The sequence below is a fragment of the Balaenoptera borealis genome (genome assembly GCF_965194805.1).
Source record: "Balaenoptera borealis genome assembly, chromosome: 10".
Taxonomy (NCBI): domain Eukaryota; kingdom Metazoa; phylum Chordata; class Mammalia; order Artiodactyla; family Balaenopteridae; genus Balaenoptera; species Balaenoptera borealis.
The window spans coordinates 113,652,695-113,675,565 of NC_138874.1; the positions used below are offsets into that span (position 1 = coordinate 113,652,695).

The window sequence follows — 22,871 nt, forward strand, 5'->3', positions numbered from 1 at the left end:
GCTGCTTCATCTGCTGGACCACCAATGCAATAATATGGATTATACTTAGTACGCTAAGGGTCCACGTTACACAGGAAACATCAATTCTTTAGTGACAGGAAGCATCTTGAGTGTAGCACGCTGTCCCCTCTATGAAAGAAACTTGGTGACCAGTGTAAACGAGAGAGAAACAGACTCACATCTCACTCTCATCCTGCGGCAGGTGCCCAACCAGAGATTAACAGGACTACCTGCGCGGTGCACACCTGCTGCCTTTCTCTTTGGTAACTGACAGCTCTTTCACATTTGAGTAATTTACATATAGGTATGATGAGAGATCATTACATTTTCCTGCTTGTCAGCCGCTTTACTTATGCTAAGTGAGGAAGGCCACGTGTACACACGTAGATTACGGTTAGTAAACAGGCATGCCTTTTCACGCAAGTCTCTGAAAGCCAGTGCTGGTTCAGCTGCTGACAGAAACCTCCCCTAAAAACAGTGGGACAGGGAAGCTGGACATGGTACTTTATCAGGAATATCTGTCGTAGAGAAATAAATAATACAGTAGCTGTTGTGAAAAAAGAAGACCATCTACAGTTTCCACTGAAAAGATCAAAGTGCCAGGGGAAAAAAAGGAAACCAACCAGAATTTTCTGAAGCGCACAGCAGAGGTTTTTCTCCTGAATGAGGTACTGGAAGCTCTTTTCCAAGCAAATCCTCTGAATTTGAAAAAGTGGAGGGACACAGGCTCACCCTTTGTGGTTTCTCTTTCACTGGAGTCTTGAACATTTCAGGCAGCCCTGTTACATGAAAATAGTGGAAAAACAGTTAACAGACAGACTGCTCACACCTGCAAACAAGCACGCCCGTCCTCACGTACAACAGAGGAAATGTCAGAAGGCAAACAACAGATCACACCCTAGAACTTCTGGGAGACAGGGTCTCATGGGAGAGGTTGATGCATCAGCTGTGAACCCATTTTTTGAAGAAGGCAATGGGAAGTTAGACTCATATATGGCCTCTTCTCTGGCCTTCCTCTTGGAAAGAAAATGGAATGAAGGAAGTCGATGTCCACCCTCTTCTAGAGTAAACTCCAGCTGTGAGCCCTGGCCAGAGGACAGAGGCTGCCCTTCAGGGTCCCTCTCCATGCTTCCCCAAATCTAGGGCCCTCATGCTCCTTCGGTAAGTCCTAGGTTATGCCGTACTAGAGTTTATGTACAAATAAAATGTCCAAATTTTAAAAGTGAGATAGGACCGCCCATTTTTAGTACTGTCAAGTAATCATATCACCATCTTTTCATTTTAACACCAAAAGGTAGTACTAACATAATCTCAGAAAACAAACAAGCAAACCCATCCAGTACTCTAAAGGGAAGATTTAAGTTTCTCAAACTCTCATTCTCCTCCTGTTCTCCTTACTTTTCTCATTCTGACATCAATGGACCAAAACGCTCTCTCAGTCTGGCAGCCGTCTGCAAATTGTGTTTGGGAAGCCTGTTCTGAAGGCACCCAAGCCAGGCAACTCACTTAAAAAGCTCATTCCTCTGCCACCGTTCAGGCCTTACTTAAAATATCCAAGATTTACTATTTCATCACATATTAATGTTTTGTCATAAAAGTACTAACACCGAGGGGTGGCCTTTGCTGAGTGTCTAGAAAAATGTTTTGAAGGAAGGCTGAGAAAACTTACCATCCCAGGTACTATTTAAACTTCTATTTATCTTATAAATATTTTTGAGAATTTGTCTTCAATGCTTCGTAACATATGTAGTAGTACACTCACACGTGTGCATAATTTACAAGGATACACAGATACACATATATCTGCATATTGGGTGGTATAAGCTCAAATTGTTTTTCACTCATGGAGCATGCTATCAGAACTCTGGCTATCACTGTTCTACATTTTTATAGTTTGCTTTTAAAAAGCTAAATATGTTGATCCAAATGTGATTCTAATTGGAGGGTATCTTGCATGGGTTTTATAAGTGGTACAACAATTCTCCCATCTTAAAATCTGCCAGGAAATAAAAACAAGATTCCACCTAATGGATTCAAGTGTCACCTCCCTCCAGAAGTGCTCAGAATGGAAACTACTGGTCAAACGAAATAGCATAACATCCCAAACCTAGGGCCCTGCCGTGGTTCTAATCCGGTACAAGTATCAGCAGCTCACATCACACTTTTACTGAAAATGGCAATACTGGCTCAACTATGAATGGCTCAAAGAAGCCTTTGCTTCACGAACCAGCTAAGCTACATGGAAGGAAAGGAAATCTTGAAGAAGCAAAATATCACTCAAACCAATTGCTCCACCCCTGGCAATTATAAGAGCAAGGCTGCTTTCTTCACCATAAAGCCGCTGTCAACGTCGTATACCTGTGCTGCTCTCCCAGGTAAAGATGTGCATTTCCTGCCATACCTGCTTCCTACAGGCCACGTGACCCCAAATCGTCAGGGACCTGGCCTTGTTCTCCAATCCAGCACCCTCTTCCTTGAATATCATGACCCTCCGAGTTGACTAGGTTGTTTGTCCTCCTGTCCCATGCACAGCAGATAAACAAACGTGATACCCACCCATGTGGACCCACACAGGAGGATGAAAGGTTTCTGGTTCCTAAGAGCCATGGCTATGCTTTTACCTGAAAGATCTTCACTAAAGTCCATTGGTTTATTGACCACGAAGTTGTTCAGCATCCTGTAGGGCCGAGCCGGCCCGTTCACTTTCTCGATGTGAGCTTTCCCTATTATTATGGTACAGGGAGAGTTTGCATGGCCTGTGCTAAATTGATTGTGAATGATGCCAGTCGGCTTCTGGAAAACAATCAGGAAATCAACAAAGTGTCAAAGCCTCAATCCACACTTAATGTATCCCTTAATCATATTATGTGTCAAAGAGCAATTCACATTGGAACACTTACCTTCGGAGTATTGGTTCTTCTTTGCCTTTTGCTCAGGGGTCTTGGAGGGCCACGTTTAACAGCTTTGGTCTGGGTCTGCTTGGTACCAAGTTTTACCACGTCTGCCCACGATTTTGCCACTGTCACAGGGAAAAGATGTTGAGACTTTTCAAAACCGGCACTAACGAGAAAATCAACCTTGAAACCTATCTGCTGATACAACACTAACCAACTAAATTGGCCTCAGAAGCGCCACTCCTTCTCTTGGAATAAATCATCTGTAAGATGCCATGCTGGCTTCGATCCAGGGAAGCTCTCTTGGAGGGCAGGTTGCCACTTTTTCTCCCTCCTCTCTTGGGAATATCTGTCTGATGTGGAGATCTGCTGTCGCTGGAGATGGAAGACGCCTTGGATAACCTACGGCATCGGTCGGGTGCATGTGGAGAAGCGGGAGCAGCGTTAGGAGCTGGAGACCTCGTGAATGCATCCTGTGCAGTCACTTCCAGACAGACTTCTGAAGAATCTTCTTTCCCTGATGGCTGCGGCTGCTCCTGACAAGATTTAAATGTGCATAAGAAACCTTACCACAAATATAACTTCTCTGTAGGTTCAAGATGACGGAGTAGGACGTGCGCTCAGTCCCTCTTGCGCGAGCACCGGAATCACAACTAACTGCTGAACAATCATCGACAGGAAGACACTGGAACTCACCAAAAAAGATACCCACATCCGAAGACAAAGGAGAAGCCGTAATGAGACAGTAGGAGGGGCGCAATCACAATAAAATCAAATCCCATAACCACTGGGTGGGTGACTCACAAACTGGAGAACACTTATACCACAGAATTCCACCCACTGGAGTGAAGGTTCTGAGCCCCACGTCAGGCTTCCCAACCTGGGGGTCCGGCAATGGGAGGAGGAATTCCTAGAGAATCAGACTTTGAAGGATAGTGGGATTTGATTACAGGATTTTGACAGGACTGGGGGAAACAGAGACTCCACTCTTGGAGGGCACACACAAAGTAGTGTGCACATCGGGACCCAGGGGAAGGAGCAGTGACCCCACAGGAGACTGAACCAGACCTACCTGCTAGTGTTGGAGGGTCTCCTGTAGAGGCGGGGGGTGGCTGTGGCTCACCATGGAGACAAGGACACTGGCAGCAGAAGTTCTGGGAAGTACTCCTTGGCGTGAGCCCTCCCAGAGTCCGCCATTAGCCGCACCAAAGAGCCCAGGTAGGCTCCAGTGCTGGGTCGCCTCAGGCCAAACAACCAACAGGGAGGGAACCCAGCCCCACCCATCAGCAGACAAGCGGGTTAAAGTTTTACTGAGCTCTGCCCACCAGAGCAACAGTCAGCTCTACCCACCACCAGTCCCTCCCATCAGGAAACTTGCACAAGCCTCTTAGATAGCCGCATCCACCAGAGGGCAGACAGCAGAAGCAAGAACTACAATCCTGCAGCCTGTGGAACGAAAACCACATTCACAGAAAGATAGACAAAATGAAAAGGCAGAGGACTATGTACCAGAGGAAGGAACAAGATAAAACCCCAGGGAAACAACTAAATGAAGTGGAGATAGGCAACCTTCCAGAAAAGGAATTCAGAATAATGATAGTGAAGATGATCCAGGACCTGGGAAAAAGAATGGAGGCAAAGATCGAGAAGATGCAAGAAATGTTTAACAAAGACCTAGAAGAATTAAAGAACAAACAAACAGAGATGAACAATACAACAACTGAAATGAAAAATACACTAGAAGGAATCAATAGCAGAATAACTGAGACAGAAGAACGGATAAGTGACCTGGAAGACAGAATGGTGGAATTCACTGCTGCAGAACAGAATAAAGAAAAAAGAATGAAAACAAATGAAGACAGCCTAAGAGACCTCTGGGACAACATTAAACGCAACAACATTCGCACTATAGGGGTCCCAGAAGAAGAGAGAGAGAAAGGACCAGAGAAAATATTTGAAGAGATTATAGTCGAAAACTTCCCTAACATGGGAAAGGAAATAGCCACCCAAGTCCAGGAAGCACAGAGAGTCCCATACAGGATAAACCCAAGGCGAAACACGCAGAGACACATAGTAATCAAATTGGCAAAAATTAAAGACAAAGAAAAATTACTGAAAGCAACAAGGGAAAAATGACAAATAACATACAAGGGAACTCCCTTAAGGTTAACAGCTGATTTATTAGCAGAAACTCTCCAAGCCAGAAGGGAGTGGCATGATATATTTAAAGTGATGAAAGGGAAGAAACTACAACCAAGATTACTCTACTTGGCAAGGATCTCATCCAGATTCGACAGAGAAATCAAAAGCTTTAAAGACAAGCAAAAGCTAAGAGAATTCAGTACCACCAGGCTTTCTATTTATTTTATATTGGAGTATAGGTGATTAACAATGTTGTGTTAGTGTCAGGTGTACAGCAAAGTGATTCATTTATACATATATCTATTCTTTTTCAAATTCCTTTCCCATTTAGGTTTACAGAATATTGAGCAGAGTTCCCTGTGCTACACAGCAGGTCCTTGTTGGTTATCTATTTTAAATATAGCCGTGTGTACCTGTCAATCCCAAACTGTTTAAACCTGGAAGCACCAAACTTTTCAAACAGTGTCTGGCAAGTATATGGTAGAGATGGGAGTCTATCTCTCTCACTTAAAAAAAAAAAAAGGGGTGGGGGGAGAAGGCACCAAACAATTCTTAATTGGGGTATTTCAGGTGGAAAGATGAAAGGAACTTCCTCATGAGTGAGGCTCTTATCTAAGTCCAAGGAAACACCGTCCGTGGGAATTTAACCACCTTTGATCTGCATGGAAAGACAGCCACTCACTTCCAGGAGCCCATATAAAAGGAAAGGAAAGGAGACATACCTCACACACCTGTTAGTGTGAAAGGAAATTAAAGACTTCCCAGGCCCTCTGATGAAGGCGAGCTGTGGGCCAACCCCTTTCTAGAGACCTAAAATCACAGCCTAGGGTAGGTGATGAAAAACTGTAAAGAGCTGATGATGAAAATCATGGGTGTGCTGCCATCCAAGATTTTTCTTTTCACCTTGTAATTCTAAAAGGGAAAAACACCAAAACCTTATGGTTCTGTGTCACGATGCCTCTAGAGTCTTTCCAAATGTATTTACTATAACCCTAGCATGACCACCTGGCCCTGGAAGTGTGGTCAGCAGAGGCCTCTGCAGAGAAGGAAAGTCCTGAGGACCCACCTGTGCTCAGTCACCCTCGGGCCGTGGTTAGGAACCCAGGTGTTCATTTCCCAACACCCGCATGAATGAGCTCTCACAGAGACTTTTATATTTTTACTTTGTTATTAGAAAGAAAAAGGTGTTCATCGTCATTCTACTAGTGTGAGGGGTTGGAAAGAATATGGACCAAGGATGTGCGCTATCATCAGACCCGAAGGGGGGACAGGGGGGACCAGTGGGTAAACTCACCTTGATGATTTTCTTCAGGACGGTTGGCGTGTGGGTGACCAGAGACCGTCTTTGCTTTGGTGTCTCTCCTCTTTTGAGAGGTGTGTTAGGAGGTAAGTTTTCATCGAATAATTCAGGTCTCAGGCGACCACCGAAGGAGACCCGCCTCCTCTTCAGGGACACCCCATCCATCTTATCTAGAGGAATGGGTACAGACATAGAGAGGGCAAAGGAGAACCGTACCATAGGTGTGACTTGTTTCCATTTACCATTAAAGACAAACCTACTGTAAGCTCACTGAAACCTGGCACCTCACACACCTTTACTCTCTTGTGATGTTGACGAAGGTGATGCTGCTTCAAGAGCTCAGGAAAGATCCAGGACAAACCACTAAATGCCAAGTCCCAACCTGACAGGACAAGGACTTTCTTTAAACATTGACAAGTCCTGTGCGGACAGAGCTTAATAAAGGGAGTGGCCTGGATCAGTGGCTCCCACTTTGGAGCTGGGGGATGATGGGGATGGGGCTTCAGCAGTGGCCTGAGGAAGCTCTTCCAAGAGACTCACACTTGGGTCTCACTCAGACCTATCCAGTGAGTAGAATTCGAGCTGGAAACTTCTCCTGGTGATATTGACAGATGGGCAATTCATGCGTCCCAAGCCCCACTATCCATCTTTGTGAACCACTTGTCAATATAAACCCTTGCCTAAGTGAGGCGCCCCGTTTGTAAGACTTGTGGGGACTCCGTGACTGATGTGCGTGGGCCTGCTTTCAGAGCCGCACACTCCTGCCCTGGGGGATCCCTGCAGAAGCAGAGCTGACAGCGGGGCACAGCATCAGAACACCTGGGGGCCCCCGAGGAGCGTGGGAGGCCCTGGAGCTACCACGCCTGCTCCACGGGTCACATCTCTGCCACCCACGGGGTGCCATTAGGTTACTGGTTTCCCCATTTGCAAAAGGAAGATAACAAAACTCCTGTCCCGTGGGCCCTCCTGCTGCCAGAATAGAGGATGGGAAATGAGTGTCTGAAAGGCACGTAAAAGAACACCTGGCACGTAAACCCATGGGGATGGGGCAGGTGTGTTCTAGGAGCCACCCCACATGAAAAGATTTCCAAGGGATTTCCACTGACTTATTCTAGAGGATCAAACTCATAGGATAAAAGAGCTTATAGTTCAGAATTAAACTCCTGTGAAAAGCAATTATGCTTATGCTTATTCTCCTTTGTTTTGTGGTAGACAGAAGAATCAAATATGTTTTTGGACCACCTTATCTCCTTAGACCCCCTGCTAATTCTTCCCTAATAACCAGCACTTCTTCTGGTTGGTTGGTTATCTGGGTCTTCAGGCAAATCTATGAGTAGATGATGAATATGTGCCCTTATGTGCCTCACAGAGCTAATCATTCGTGAATGAAGGAAGGTCCCACTAATTCATATCTAGACATAAGGTAGGCGTAAATTTGGGGGGGGAAATAAATTTACAGTTAAACAAACTTACTCGTGGAATCGCCGAAGCTGCTGACATCAGCTGAGCTGAGACCCGGTAACCCAGGGCACACCGGATCAGCTGCCACGCCCAGCTTCTCAGGCTTGTTGAGAAAATCGCTTTGAATCTTCCTTTCAACTTCAGGGACCAATGGAGCTGAAACTGTCTGATGCAGAATCTCTGTTTCTGTTGTCAGATCGTCAACATTTGTAGGAATCCTCTTCCTCTTTTTGGGGCAAAGTTTTTCCGGTGTATTTCCAAAACTCTCAACTTTCACGGGCGTTTGAATTCTCGGTAAGAACTTCCGAGGAGGAAACGTTTTATTACCTGCCCTGGAGCCTTCACTTTGATCTAGGTTCAGGGATGCACCACCAGTGACAACACTCAGGTCTTCACTCCGCCGGCTCCGTGAGGGACTTTGTTGTGAATATCGTACAGGGGTCGTGGATTTCAGCATCTCTATCTCTGTGCAGAGGATGCTGGGACTCCTGGTCTCCCTGGGGGTCTGAAATGGCCCCTCATCACTCCTCTTTCCCTCAGTCTGGCTACTTCCTTGTTCTCCTGAAGCAGGGTCTGCCTTAATTTGGGGGCTTTGGCCCGATTTTGGTCTGGATTTAAGTGAGACCAGAGTCTCACTCTGTAAACCACCAGTGCTTTCTTTTTCTGTTGTGCAATGACTCTGTGATCCTGATTTTCTGCGGTTCTGTAGAACATTGACTTTTCCTGATTTCACATCTAACTCCACCTTCATTGACTCATAAAGCTTCCTAAAGGGAGATTCATTTTGGTCACTACCCTTAAGACACTTTATAGAGGAAGAAGCCTTCAATTCTCCATTACTGCTCCCCAATGTTACACTGGAATCTTCTTGAGAATCCCCAGCAGTGGGAGCTGTTGCATTTCTGCCGTTATCTCGGGGAAGTTCTGAGGGATGAACGCTGTTAGGTGTTTTCCCGGCAACAGGATCTCCTGAGCCACCTGAGACAGTACCAGCTCCTGTGACATTCTTCCCGTGCACCACAGGCCTTCCTGAAGCAGCTTCTTCCGTGAATTTTGAACGGGCAATGGAATCTTGAACTTTTCCGTCTTGACAATGAGTTATGAAATAAGAAGCAGAAATTCGAGATTTTCTCAATGATTCACATGGGCAATATTCACATTTTAAAATTATTTCAAATTGTCTTAAAAACCTAGCCTTTCACTTAGCCTACAAATTTCTTAATGTCCAAAATGTATTATAATGGCATTCTGGTACTAGTTCCATGATGAAAATAAATAAATCACTTTAGCCTCCTATACCTCCTATAACCAACAGGAGACATCCAATGCTATCAATCTGCTCAGAATTGGGGGGACAACTGAGCATGACATTTCATCTCTACATGGACCCTCCAACAAGCATATGGCACCCATACATCACTTGAGAAAAGTTAACTCAGGTGTCTGCCTATGTCTGTCCCTTCCTTACCACAAAGCTACATAGAGAACCAATCTTACAGGATCCCAGACAAAACCAAAAAAACTACTAACCAGGGTTGGAAGGGAAGCTAGATCTTGAGACCCGACGTGAAGGCTCCTGTGAATTGGCAGATAAGAACAGCAATTTAGATGCCTTTTCAAATACCGACAGTCATATTTACTAAAATGTTCTTCCTGTTGATGACCTTCTCTACCCAACTGTTCTTAGAGAACTTTCAGAGACTTTGAGAAACGAGCCCAAGACATTGGGCTGGTACTCATAACACAAGCATTTCTCAGTTGATTTTTTAAAAATATAGTAATAGAATAAGAAACAAACTTGAAGATTAAAACTGCTTAAATTGAACCTCAGTGACTTTTTATAACTTCCTTGAACTTCTACGAAAGAAGAATCAAAGCTAAAAGTAAACATCATCCACACTCAGTATCTGGGAACCTACCAAGGGCACAGACTATTGACTGTACACTGTTTTATCAAAAGTTGGCTACAGGACCTGTGGGTGAAGTGGGGCTCCACTTAGCGTGTGTGCTCATTGCTGGCAGATACTAAGTATTTATCTGAAAGCCCAGAAGTTAAGGCAAAAGCGAAAACGATGCACCCAGAGGCCCTGTACCCTCAGAGCACGGGCTGGGATGCAGCCCTCCCGCTGGGCCGCCTTCACATTCCTTCCCAGGCAGCTTTTTATTGGGTGAGGAACAACTACCGAATAACACAGATGTAAGATATAAAAGTCCAATATTGTTTCAAAGGAGGAAAAATAATATCCTCTGAATTATTAGGGGGGAAAATCACAAAATATATCCAAAGGCAAATACTTTAACTTCTTTCTTTAATCAATTTCCGATTTCTTGGTATTGAATACGCTGCTTCTCAAACTTCCCATGTGAGGGCTCGGTTTCTAACTTCCGATCTGAAGTTGACAAAAGGAATCATATGACTGAACAATAAAAATGAATTAAAATTAAAAAATGTGTGCAAAATACAAGCCCATATTTTTTGTACTATAATATCCAATAGCCATAAAAATCAGTGTCAAATAACACGTTCTAAGTATTCAACTTCAATATTTACATGATCACAATCCAGATAACGAACAGGTCATAGACCACTGGGACCTCTTATCTAACCCATAGTCCAGCTTTTTGGTTGGTTTCCTTATACCTACTAACAAGTTAGAAGCTGGGTTGGTAGGTGGGTGGGATACCTCAAAAGCTAGCTTTCCCCCAAAGCTGATGAGCAGGGTTGACATTAAAGTTAGTCCTCTGGGGAAGCAAGGGCACACAGCAGGAGCAGGGAACTTCACATGAAGAGCCCACTGCTGATTTCAGGAGTATCTGTGCTAAGACTCTTAAGCCAGGGAATTCCAACCTGGTCAGAAGAGAATAGCTTGAGTAGCTTCATAAAAAGTAACAAGGATAAGACATCTCAGTATTAACCCAGAACCTTCTAAGTCCTACTAAATCTCCCAGAATGGGCCCAGACTGCAATTTAATAAGGTGGGCCGTTTGGAATATGTTTTCTCCACTGATAGACACAGGGCAGTAACTTTCCTCCAGTGTCGTGGGTCATCTGTCTGTCAAAACTGGGAAGCATCATTGGTACCTACAACTCTGATGTGATTATTTTGGATGAATAAAGACCGATGAGTACAATGGGACAAAAAATGAGCCGCCAGATCATGTGGTTCTAGAATCTGAGTTCTGCGTCAGGGTTGCCCTAGCCAAAGGTTTGCGAAATCATATTGTGAGATACTTTAGGAGACTTTGGGCCCAAAGTGTAACACCTAGTACTCTCATTTTGAATAAAAGAGGAAGGATAGTTTAAATTATCTTAATATACCTAAGTTCAACTTGTTTTACTACCTTAGTGACATTTTCCTACTATAACTGGTAAGTCCTTCTCCCTTGTGAGAAATCAGTGTCAAAGTGCATATAAATGAGTTCATATCATCATGCAAAAGAATCAGAGCCCAAAGTTCCATAATATCCCCCATCACCTGTTCCCATCTTTGTCCTGGAAATTCAGGTGACTTGCTTCCATTCTGATGACTTTCATTTTCATACCTGAAGTGCACAGAATGACAGGCACATATTCAGATTAAAGATTTGTAACCAATGATAAAACTTCCACATCTGACTAATGTCCAAGGAGCAAGGAACAAAGATCAGGTTTTATTCAAGATATTACCTTATTCATGGAAAGAAATTAGGAAAGTGTTTTTACGCTAAAAACTTAGGTAAATTGATTTCTTTTGGAACACCACGGTCAGAGGTTGGGACCGGATTAAATTTCTGAACCCTGACTATTCTGTAAGATTCAACAACTTCCCTGAGCACCTCCTGTGTTGGAACCAACTGCGCAAGAGAGCAAAACCCGGTGTCTGCTAGATTTTGGTCGTGGAAATCATCTGATGGCTTGGAAGGTCAACCAAGAAGCTGGGTGGCATCTGACACCTTTATCACTCTGTGTTGTCATTCACCACAGGGTAACCACAGAGCTATACTTTAAGATCACTATGATCTTTTCAGCTTCCCACTTACTCCATCTGTATCTGAACAAAGACAGGCACATTTTAGCAAGACGCAAAGATATTTAGCAAGAGACATGGTTGTTCTAACAGACCTCAGGTATCCATTCACAGAACAACCTTTTATAACACACGCTGAACTCGGGTACCTCGGTGAGACAGCCTGATTCGAATTTAGATGCCACCTAAGTAAGCTCTGAAGCAGCCAAGCGTCTGGAATTGTTTCTCATGGTACCAGAGTTCTGAATCAAGCCCTTCTTCCTATGACCCATGTCCTGGTCTTTGTTGGAGGTACTTTGTCATCTCAACTAATCTTAATTTGAGCAGCATCTCATTTGGGGGACATATTTCTGTTCTCCATTCCTCATCAAATATTTCCTACCTAGAAATAATATTTATTTCTCTATCCAATAAAAAATACCCTTTAAAAATGAAGGCAAATTCACAAAAAGCACAGAAAAAGAAACAACCAGGATATTCAAATTAGAAAATATCTATTTAATACAAATGAAGGCAGAAATGAAGATGGAGTTCCATTTGGCAGAATGATGACAAAAATGATCCAACTATATCTGCCTACAAGAGACACAATTTAGAGTCAAAGACACAAACAAGATGAAAGGATAATGATGGGAAAAGATATACCATGCAAATAGTAACCAGAAGAGAGGTGGAGAGGCTGTACCAATACCAGACAAAATAGACTGTAAGATAAAAGTTATTCAGAGACACTGCACATTTTATAATGATAAAAGGGTCAATCCATCAAGATCAACCAGTTATAGACAAAAGTACACCTAACAGCTGGTTGCAAAAGATCGTCTAAATCTTAAGGATTATGAAAGTTGAAAGCAATGTGATTAAAAAAAACCACAAAACTATAGTATGAAATCTCTCATCAAAAGCATTACTAAAGGGGGGGGCTTCCCTGGTGGCGCAGTGGTTGAGAATCTGCCTGCCAATGCAGGAGACACGGGTTCAAGCCCTGGCCCGGGAAGATCCCACATGCCGAGGAGCAACTAGGCCCGTGAGCCACAACTACTGAGCCTGCGCGTCTGGAGCTCGTGCTCCACAACAAGAGAGGCCACGACGGTGAGAGGCCCACGCACCACGATGAAGAGTGGCCCCCGCTCGCCGCAACTAGAGAAAGCCCTTGCACAGAAACGATGACCCAACACAGCCAAAAAAATAAATAAATTAATTAATTAATAATAATTTTAAAAAAGCATTATTAAAGGTACAGGACATTTCAGAATGATACATGATAGAGCTTCATCCGCCAAGAGGAGATAATTCTTAATTTAAACCCATAGTATGGCCTCAAAATATCGGAAGCAAAAAACTGACAGTTAAAAAACAAAAAGAAAAAAAAAAATCTTCAATGCGTGATTTCAGCTTATCTGTCCAGGTAACTAAGAATCAGGGGGAAAATTTACTAGGATTCTAGAGTCAGGAATTTGAATCTGATGGACCTACACAGATAGAGCACTCCGCCCAGCAGCTGTGGAACACACATTTTTTCCAAATACCCAGGACAGATTAGTAAAAAATTAACCATATCTTATCATAAAAAGCAAGCTCTGACTCATTTCAGAAACTGGAAATTACTCAGATGTCCATCCAGAATGAATAAATTGTGTATAATTGTGTATATAACTGTGGATATTATTTCCGTGAAATCCTTAAGCAGTGAGAAGGAACAAACTGGGATGAATTCATCCATCCCATCCATGCTATGAATCCCCACAACCGTAAGAGCAGAACTCAGTTACTAATTTATGGAGTTTAATAAAGGCAGACAAAACCATAGCAGTTAGAGATGCATGCTTAGGTAGTAGAACTCTAAAGACTTTCATGCTATCAGAAAAGCCACATTAGTGGTTTACTTGGTGCAGGGAAGAAGTAATGATTAGAAGATGCATGAAAGAAACTTCCGGAAATGCTCTGTTTATGACTTGGGTGGTGTATTAGTTCTATAACAAAATGCCACACCCCGGGTGGCTTAAACAAGAGAAATTTATTTTCTCACAGGTCCAGAGGCTGGAAGTCCAAGATCAAGGTGTCGGCAGGGTTGGCTTCCTCGGGGCCTCTCTCCTTGGCTCCGGCCGCCCTCCGCTGCCTCTTCGCATGGTCATCTCTCTGAACACCTGCTCCCCTGGCTTCTGTGTCCTAATCTCCTCTTCTTATAAGGACACCACTCGGATAGAATTAGGACCCAGCCTAATGGCCTCATTTTAACTTAATCATCTCTTTCAAGGTCCTATTTCCAAAGACAGCCACATTCCAGGAAGCTGGGGGTTAGGACTTCAACTTGGGAATTTAGGGAGAGCACAATTCGGTCCATGATGGGTGATGATCACAAGACTGGTCACTTCATGGTAAGTTGGGTCATACATCTCGTTTTGTAACTTTCTCTATGAGTGTATTTTACTTTAAAATAAAAAAAGTAAAATGAATGCAGTTTCACAACACTTGCAACCAAATGAAACTCCTTTAGGACGTGGCCACCTTGGCATAGTTACGTGCTCTCAAATCTTTGAGCTGGAGCACACAATAAACCTCACTTGCCATTCCTTCTAGATCCATATGAATTTAGATAAAGACTGCGTTGGGAATGGCAACCTCAAACATGCTGACATTCACCCGCATTAGAGAAGGATCACTGATGAACTGTGAGGCTAGTTTTTGGTGAATCAGAAGGTCTATTTATTTTTAGCCCATTTAATTCTTACCCACCTGAAAGACCGATCAACAACAGTTATCACATCTCCATGTTTTAGCTGTACAGGTTTATCAAAAGTAGATCCATTTACTTGTGTTGGATTTGTGGAACTGAAATTAAACAATATTGCCTACAAGTAGAAAAGAGAGGAAAACATGTAAACTAATAAATGGATAAAAAGTGAAAAGTTTTAAAAAACAGACTTCCAAAAACCCACTCACCTCCTGCTCATTGATTTCAATTTTGCAGTGTTGTTTGGACACTACGGGAAGCTGAATACGAATGTCACACTCGATACCCCTTAATTCAAAAGAATAAAGATTTTTTAGGTTGCTGCAATTTTAAAAACTTACATCAGTGATTCAAAATAAAACAGCATCTGACTCTATGTTTGATCTGTAAATGTAATGACATAAAGGAAAGACAAACTGGGCAATGTAAATGATCTTTGCATTTTGCCCACAATTTTTATAAGTATTGTATAAGCAACTATTTTAAATCATTAAAACTTAGAGTACTTAAAAATAATTATAATGGAAAATATTAGAATACAAAATTGAATTGCCTTTCACTAAAATATCTATGCTTATAAGATCCAACTAAAGGAGTACCTTACATCAGTTTGGAGAATACTTACTGTTTGTACTCTGTGCTTTTTTTTTTTTTCCTATAAAAAAGGTTTATGTATGTTTATTGGTAATGCTATGTATGTTTAAAGGTTTAATCATCACCAAAAGTGCTGTTATTTCATGCCAGGGCCTCTCCGTGTCTCAGTTTCTTCATATACAAAGAGGACTCCATTGGCAAACGTATCATGGTGTTCTTCAGAAAATTAAATGAGTTGCTCATGTCTGTCATTTGTTTGGCACACAGTAAATGCTCATAACTTGTGAGCTTTTTATTGTTTTAAAACTATATTATTGGGACTTCCCTGGTGGTGCAGTGGTTAAGAATCCGCCTGCCAATGCAGGGGACATGGGTTTGAGCCCTGGTCTGGGAAGATCCCACATGCCGCAGAGCAACTAAGCCCGTGTGCCACAACTACTGAGCCTGTGCTCTAGAGCCCGCAAGCCACAACTACTGAAGCTGTGTGCCTAGAGCCCATGCTGCGCAACAAGAGAAGCTACCGCAAAGAGAAATCCGTGCACGGCAACGAAGAGTAGCCCCAGCTCGCCACAACTAGAGGAAACCCGCATGCAGCAACGAAGACCCAACGCAGCCAAAAATAAATAAATAAATAAACCACATTATTAACTGACAGAGTCACAAGCCTCCTATCATTACAGACACTAATCTAAAAGCAACAACAAATTATCTAGATGCAACCTGTCTTTTTACAGAAAACTAACATCAGCAGGAAACAGCTGAAGGGAGAATTCCCAAACCCACACAGAAACTAACCAAAGATGCCCTTAGCAAGGCTCTTTGGGTCTCTGGTGTTCCTGTTACCATCCTGTGGTTTTACACGTTTGAACAGACCGTATGCCTCCTCTCTGTACTCAATACGAACCTCTGGAGTCTAAGAATATCCCTTCCTACCTGTATCATGACCAAACACTTACAAGTGGGTTTCTGGATTATAAAATCTCGCATAAAAATACACTTAATCACTACAGTATAATAACAGAATTACTGCTATTTGGTACCAAAATGTTTTGTTTCTTTTCTTTTTTTTTAATTAATTTTATTTATTTATTTATTTATTCATGGCTGTGTTGGGTCTTCGTTTCTGTGCAAGGGCTTTCTCTAGTTGCGGCAAGCGGGGGCCACTCTTCATCGCGGTGCGCGGGCCTCTCACTGTCGCGGCCTCTCTTGTTGCGGAGCACAGGCTCCAGACGCGCGGGCTCAGTAGTTGTGGCTCACGGGCCCAGTTGCTCCTCGGCATGTGGGATCTTCCCAGACCAGGGCTCGAACCCGTGTCCCCTGCATTGGCAGGCAGATTCTCAACCACTGCACCACCAGGGAAGCCTCAAAATGTTTTTTGTTTTTCCCTTTTTTTTTTTTTTTAATTTATTTATTTGTTTATTTATTTATTTTTGGCTGTGTTGGGTCTTCGTTTCTGTGCGAGGGCTTTCTCTAGTTGCGGCAAGCGGGGGCCACTCTTCATCGCGGTGCGCGGGCCTCTCACTATCGCGGCCTCTCTTGTTGCAGAGCACGGGCTCCAGACGCGCAGGCTCAGTAGTTCTGGCTCACGGGCCCAGTTGCTCCGCGGCATGTGGGATCTTCCCAGACCAGGGCTCGAACCCGTGTCCCCTGCATTGGCAGGCGGATTCTCAACCACTGTGCCACCAGGGAAGCCCTTGTTTTTCCCTTTTGAAGAGAGTGGAAGCTATGGAAAGTGAACAGCTACTTTAAGCCAAAGAAGAGAATTTGATTTTTAGGTATCAGAGCATCCCAGCAAGAGAGAGAAAAAGACTATCTCATTAGAACTGAGAATCTGTTTGGCAGGAGACTGCCATCAGCAATCACTGCAGATCAATGGTTCTTAACCTTGGTGCTGTTGACATCTGGGGCCAGCTAGTTCTCTGTAGTGGGAGCTGTCCTGTGCATTGTAGGGTGTTTGGCAGCAACCCTGACCTCTGCTCCCTGACGCCAGTGGTGTGTGCCTCCCACATTGTGACATGAAAAAAATGTCTCCAGACTTTGCCAAATAGCTCCTGGGGGGCAATACGGCTCTCAGTTGATAACCACTGCTGCATACTGATTCCAAACTCAATTTTCCAGCTGATGTTATGACTGGACAACTGCCAGAGTGCTAAATAAATAGTGATCCCCTCTCATATGCCAGGCCCCATACCAGACACCGAGCACATAATTATTAACTCGACAGTCCCTGTCCTTGGGGAGCTTAGTAGTGAGACAGACAAAGCACAGCCTCACCACTGTGTGTGGGGTTAGGAAAGACAAGAGCAGGGCTCAGTAAAGGCTTCTTCTCAGGTAACATGGATCCTGTCTCTGAAAGTTGGAAAGCAGTCAGTCACGTAGGAGGGTAGAGAAATTCCAGAGATGAAAGTTCGAACTGGCTAAAAGCACCAAGGTGAGAAAGAGCTTGAAGTGTGGTGGAACATGGCAGGAGTGGGGCTGGTAGGAGGACGGGGTGTGGGTAGAAGGGGGTCAGGGTTCCACAGGGAGGGTAACTTCCCCATCACATGTTAGAAAAGGAGAGGGGCTGTGATTAATGGTGCCTGTTACGCTGGGACCAGATGTTACTGCCACCACCACCACCAAGGCAACAAAAGAGAAGTTCTCAAAACACAACCAGAAGGACTTTCCTTCCCACTTCCATTTTCCCAAAAAGACCAACAAGCCATACACAGGTTCCTTCCTTCACTTGTTCAATAATATCCCCCAGCAGTCAAGGAATGCCCAGTTTGGAGAGATTTCAGAGGAACACGGCGGCTAAAGACAGTCTGAAGTGAAGCAGGATTTGAGAATCCTTTACATTTTTCTCCAGTTATATTTTTATCAAATCAATTTAAAAATCTTTGTTTGACTGAAAAAGCACAACTGTGTAAACATTGTCGGGCTTCCCTGGTGGAGCAGTGGTTGAGAATCTGCCTGCCAATGCAGGGGACACGGGTTTGAGCCCTGGTCTGGGAAGATCCCACATGCCGAGGAGCAACTGGGCCCGTGAGCCACAACTACTGAGCCTGCGCGTCTGGAGCCTGTGCTCCACAACAAGAGAGGCCGCGACAGTGAGAGGCCCGCGCACCGCGATGAAGAGTGGCCCCCGCTTGCCGCAACTAGAGAAAGCCCTCGCACAGAAACGAAGACCCAACACAGCCAAAAATAAAATAAATAAATAAATAAATAAATTAAAGTTAATGGGTTAATAAAAAAAAAAATAAAAAAATAAAATAAAATAAAGTCTTTAAAAAAAAAAAATTGTTAGACCTGCCGGAAGAATCTGACAAATCTACATTAAAAAAAAAAAAAACATTGTCTTCGAATTCTATTTCATAATAAACAACCAGTAGCATTGACAATACACAGGAAGTCCTGGGCAAACTCGAGGGCTGACTACTCCTAGAGCTGTGTATCTCGTCTGTTAATCTCTGATTAGTAATACTGAGGGTTTTTTTTAAGCTAAATTGTCTAAATTGTCCGCGGGTGGGCAGGGCTCACCTTCCAAACAAGCAGGTATGAAGGCTCAGTGGAAAGTGGGGGCCGTCGACCCCGCTCCTTTTGATGGTAACAAGGCGTCTCGTAGGACCCATTTTCTAAACAGGAATTGTGACTATAATCCGTACCGGAAGGTCAGGCATCAAAAGGTTTGCTGAAGCAGACTTAACAAGCAATCCTTTGACTGCACTTTTACACGCCACTGAACAAAATAACAAAAATAAAACACACGGGGTGGGGGCGGGGGTGAGGGTTATTCTAAAGGCAAAGAGCTAAGAAGTCACTTGTAAGTGACCAACTGGGGTCGCGTGTACTATTCACCGCTGCCCACGCCTTACCTGACCCCGGTGGAAGCCCCAGCCAGGCCCGGGGCTGCGCCCACCACCCAGCGCCCCCCAGAGACCTGCGTCCAGGACGCCGCCCGCCAGGCTCTGGGCTCCCGGGAGTTCCCACCGAGACCCCACGCCAGAGCCCAGGACGAGCCGGGCCAAGGCCGCGCTCCGGCGCCGGTCCCCGCAGAGCCCCGAGTGGTCCACGCGGCCCCCGGCCCGGCCGGCTGCCCACGCCCCCGCCCCCGAAGCTCCCCGGCCGCGGCTCACCCAGGACGAGTCTCCCGGGGCGACACCAGTGGTTCCGCCGCTCGTCGGCGAGCAACCCGAGTCCGCACCGGGAGGGGCCGGCGACGCGTCCACCTCCGCTGCAGGGACCGGGCCTCAGTCCTCCGGCCCGCCCCCACCTTCGCCGTGCCCCCAGTCCCCGCTCCCCCCGCCCTCGCCCTCGCCCTCGCCCTCGCCCTCGCCGGTGGCCCGCTGGCCCTGCCCAGAGACGTCCCGGAGGTGCCCGGCGTTAGCGGCTCTGGCGCGGAAAGCCGCCGCCGCGCCCTCCAGATTCAAATGATAACATCGATTCAAATTTGGCGCTAAGCGCTGCGATTGGGCGCAGGGGAGAGGAGGCAGACCAATGGGAATGGAGGGGGCGGAGCAAGAGGGGACGGGCTCCGCGGGGCGGGGCGGACGGGCTCGGCCGGGCTAGCTCCGGTGCGTCCGCGGAAGACGCCCACCTGAGGGTCCTCAACCTCCACGGCCGCGACGGGACTGAAATGCAACAGGGTCCCTCCGCCGCGAAACCCTTCTTGCCTTCTTTTCTCTAAGGACCAAATACAATTGTACAGTTAACAGTGGTACGTAATATGTTACTCATTGCTGGAAGGTTTACAATTTTTAAAAATTCCTGTATCTCCCTAAAAATAACCAATTGTTGTAAGCAATTTCTTGTGTCTTTTCCCAGTTACACATGCATTACTCTCTTATAAAAACGCACGAAGACTATCATAATATACACATTGTTCTGTACTTTGTATTCTCTGCTTCACAAACTCCGAGGATATTAATATTGAGTACGTCTTTCTCCTTTCTTTCTTTTTTGATGACGGCAAAGTATTCGGCTTTAGAAACCATAATTTATTTAATCTCTGCTATTGCCATACATATAGGTTTACAATGTTTTCCTCTTAGAAAAAATTCTTTAATTAATAAACCTGATGCACTACAAAATGGATGAATTGTAAAATAATTAGCCACAGGATTCCTCCACGTGCGTGATGGGACAGGGGGAGGGGAGAGCTTCTGCAGGCCCTCGTGGTACGAAGTGAATTGGGGATGTCCGCCCTCCAGCTCACTCCACACCTTTGGAGCTTGGCCTTCCTTGATCCGGAGCTGCTGTTCTGGGGACCCGAGGGTCTCTTTGATCCTTGCAGGAGGTCCATGAGGTCAAAACCACCTTTGTAATAACAGACGGTCCTTGCCCTTTTCACTCATTTCTCGTGCGTGGAGAGTGGCATTTCCCCTGTGCAGAGCAGATGTGAGAATCCAGCTGTCTTTGACTAAATCAGGTATTACAGAGATTTGCTGTGATACCTGATTTAGTAAAATATATATTTTATATAAAATATAAAATAATGCTGCTCTTTTCACTAATTTGTTTTGGATAATAGAGGTAGTTTTCATTAAAAAAAGATGTTTCTATGTGAAACATGAAATGGGTTCATCATTGCTTTAAAATGAATTGATAAACGAAATTTAAAAAATATTCAGTTAATAACCTACATAAACAAAAACTCTTAGTGGTCCTCAGTGATTTTTAAGCGCGAAAAGGGACCCTGAGACCAAAAGTTGGGGCCTTTCTATTCCCGAGATACAACGCAGAGATAGAGTGCCTACAGTTATGTGGGAAAGCACCTAGAAAAACAACGTGAATGTGTAGGATTCCCAACTCTTAATCCTCTGTGACAAAGCTGATGTGGGTTGGGTAGTGTAGATGCCTGGGTACTATTAACCTTCTGGGGGATTAGTTTCATTCCCTCACTTTTACACTATCAAAGAAAGCTCATCCCCGATCAACCCCGTAAAATGCTACTTTGTCACTCTAATTACTGCTTGTTATCAGGGACTGTTCTGTGACTCTGTCGGGGCAGCCTAATTAGAACTAGGAGGTGCTAGATTTCCTGTCAAATAATCTTACAAGCCCTCCGCCACACATACGTTCAGTTCTCCAGAGAGAGCAGGGAATTCAAGGAAAGACTTCGGGGAATGCCGAAGTGGGGCGCTTTGATCTGTGGGAGGACCCCTCTTTAAACTGTTGATGATGCGCTTGAGCAGCGGTGTTTTCTGTTGAATTGGAGGCTTGGCCCGCAGCCTAAGTTTCCAGTAAAGCCCAAGTCTCACTGCTGGGAGGAGCATCCGGGTTTGCAGGGCTGGCATCTGTCTGCACCGGGGCGCCTCTCCAGCACAATCAGCCTTGAACAGCACGCGGAATAAGGACCCTGTAGTTAAAGCACCGCCAGCCCCGATGGGCCGGAAAGGGCTTTCCAGGGAGTCTGTGGACCTGGGGAGTTTTCAGGGAATTCACTTTCAGACCCTCGCACTCGTGCCCCAAATCGATCAGCCGGAGAAAGTGTCTGGGGGTGGGGGAGGGGTGGTGTCCCTGCCCCTGGACCGCGTCTCCCGGCCATCCCCCCTCCCACTCTCACCTGCCAGAAACTCACTACTGGGCATTGCCCGGCACCCAGTAAAGGGAAATTTCAGCAATTCCCTTAAAATCCACGCCCATTCGCCCAATTAGAGCGTGCACTTCCAATAAATTGAGTATATGTTTAATAAATATTTATCACATTTGAGACATTTCCGTTGTTTGGTCATCTCTGTTCCCATAAATAGTATCTTTTGTAATCCCGGACACCCGGTCCTCCTGGGGTGTAGAGGAGGGGCGAGAAGGGAGGCGCAGGGCCTGGACTTCCAGACGCCCCTCCTGGACCCTTCCCCCTCTCCCCTCCCCCCACAAGCTCAGTCTATCCGTGCAGGGTCTCATCCTGGCACCCCCGGGACCGCACGGGGCAGGTGCTCCGTCCGAGTCCACGGCATGTCTCGGGTCCCAGCCACGCACCCTGGCCCCGGGACCCTTGGGCAGGCGGCTGCAGGTAGGGGTCGCGGAGTCCATCAGCAGCGCCCCTAGACTCGCAACTTCATTCCCCCTCCCCGTCTCTCACTCACCCTGCTCCTCGGCCAGCCCTTAAAGTGTGGGTCTGGGACGAGAAAGGCGGCCCAGGGGTGGGGCTGGGGTCCTTCTGGAATGGATCGGGCGCGCTCTTCCCTCACGTTGGTCACGTGCCCTGCTGAGACCCTGGAGACCCCTAGAAGTCTGGTCACTGTCAGCTCCAGCCCCCATGCCCAGGCGCTGACCCGGCCTGGGGCATCTGCCTGGCTCCAACCTCCATCTCCGAAGCTGGACTTGCTTCCCGGGGCCCCAAACCGGGGTTCTCCTGGGCTCCCTGCTTCGGATCCCAATCTCCCCTCTCCCCAGTCAGAAGCAGGACTCCCCAGCCATTCCCCTTGGCCAGCATTCCACAGGTGCGGTGACCAGGTGGTCTGTGGGGTTGCCCCTCCCTGCCTTCCCAGCTTCTGTCCCCACTAGGTCCCCTGGGCCTTCCTTCCCAGCTCCTCTGGAAGGCTAACTCCACCTAGGTCCAAGCACACATGAGACCACACCTCCTCCTCCAAATTCCCTCATCGCTTTCCTACGCTCTTAGTCCCAGCTCTGAAGGTGATGTGATACAATCTTGCTGACCTCTGGGACCTCACCTCAGGACCCACTGTAGAGGACCAGATCACAGATCAGATCACAGTAGACGGAATGAGCTGCTGCAAACACACACTAGATCATGTGAC

The 22,871-nt window shown here is 45.6% G+C and overlaps 1 protein-coding gene across 2 annotated transcripts in view; it reads right to left on the reverse strand.

Moving 5' to 3' along the window:
- Positions 1 to 19,388, reverse strand: part of MKI67 (marker of proliferation Ki-67) — a 28,386-nt gene extending 8,998 nt beyond the window's left edge. Inside the window, exons 1-12 of one of the 2 annotated variants that reach the window (XM_082406688.1) lie at positions 19,248 to 19,388; positions 18,652 to 18,850; positions 14,748 to 14,826; positions 14,541 to 14,656; positions 11,274 to 11,340; positions 9,328 to 9,373; positions 7,810 to 8,883; positions 6,331 to 6,506; positions 3,109 to 3,424; positions 2,901 to 3,019; positions 2,622 to 2,793; positions 624 to 779 (exon numbers count right to left, since the gene is read on the reverse strand). In XM_082406688.1, coding sequence (XP_082262814.1) covers positions 624 to 779; positions 2,622 to 2,793; positions 2,901 to 3,019; positions 3,109 to 3,424; positions 6,331 to 6,506; positions 7,810 to 8,883; positions 9,328 to 9,373; positions 11,274 to 11,340; positions 14,541 to 14,656; positions 14,748 to 14,826; positions 18,652 to 18,743 — 2,413 coding nt within the window. In that variant the 5' untranslated portion in view covers positions 18,744 to 18,850; positions 19,248 to 19,388. Of the gene's footprint in view, positions 1 to 623; positions 780 to 2,621; positions 2,794 to 2,900; positions 3,020 to 3,108; positions 3,431 to 6,330; positions 6,507 to 7,809; positions 8,884 to 9,327; positions 9,374 to 11,273; positions 11,341 to 14,540; positions 14,657 to 14,747; positions 14,827 to 18,651; positions 18,851 to 19,247 lie in introns of both variants that reach the window. The other variant, XM_082406687.1, reaches the window with a different exon arrangement.
- Positions 19,389 to 22,871: the final 3,483 nt, after the last annotated feature.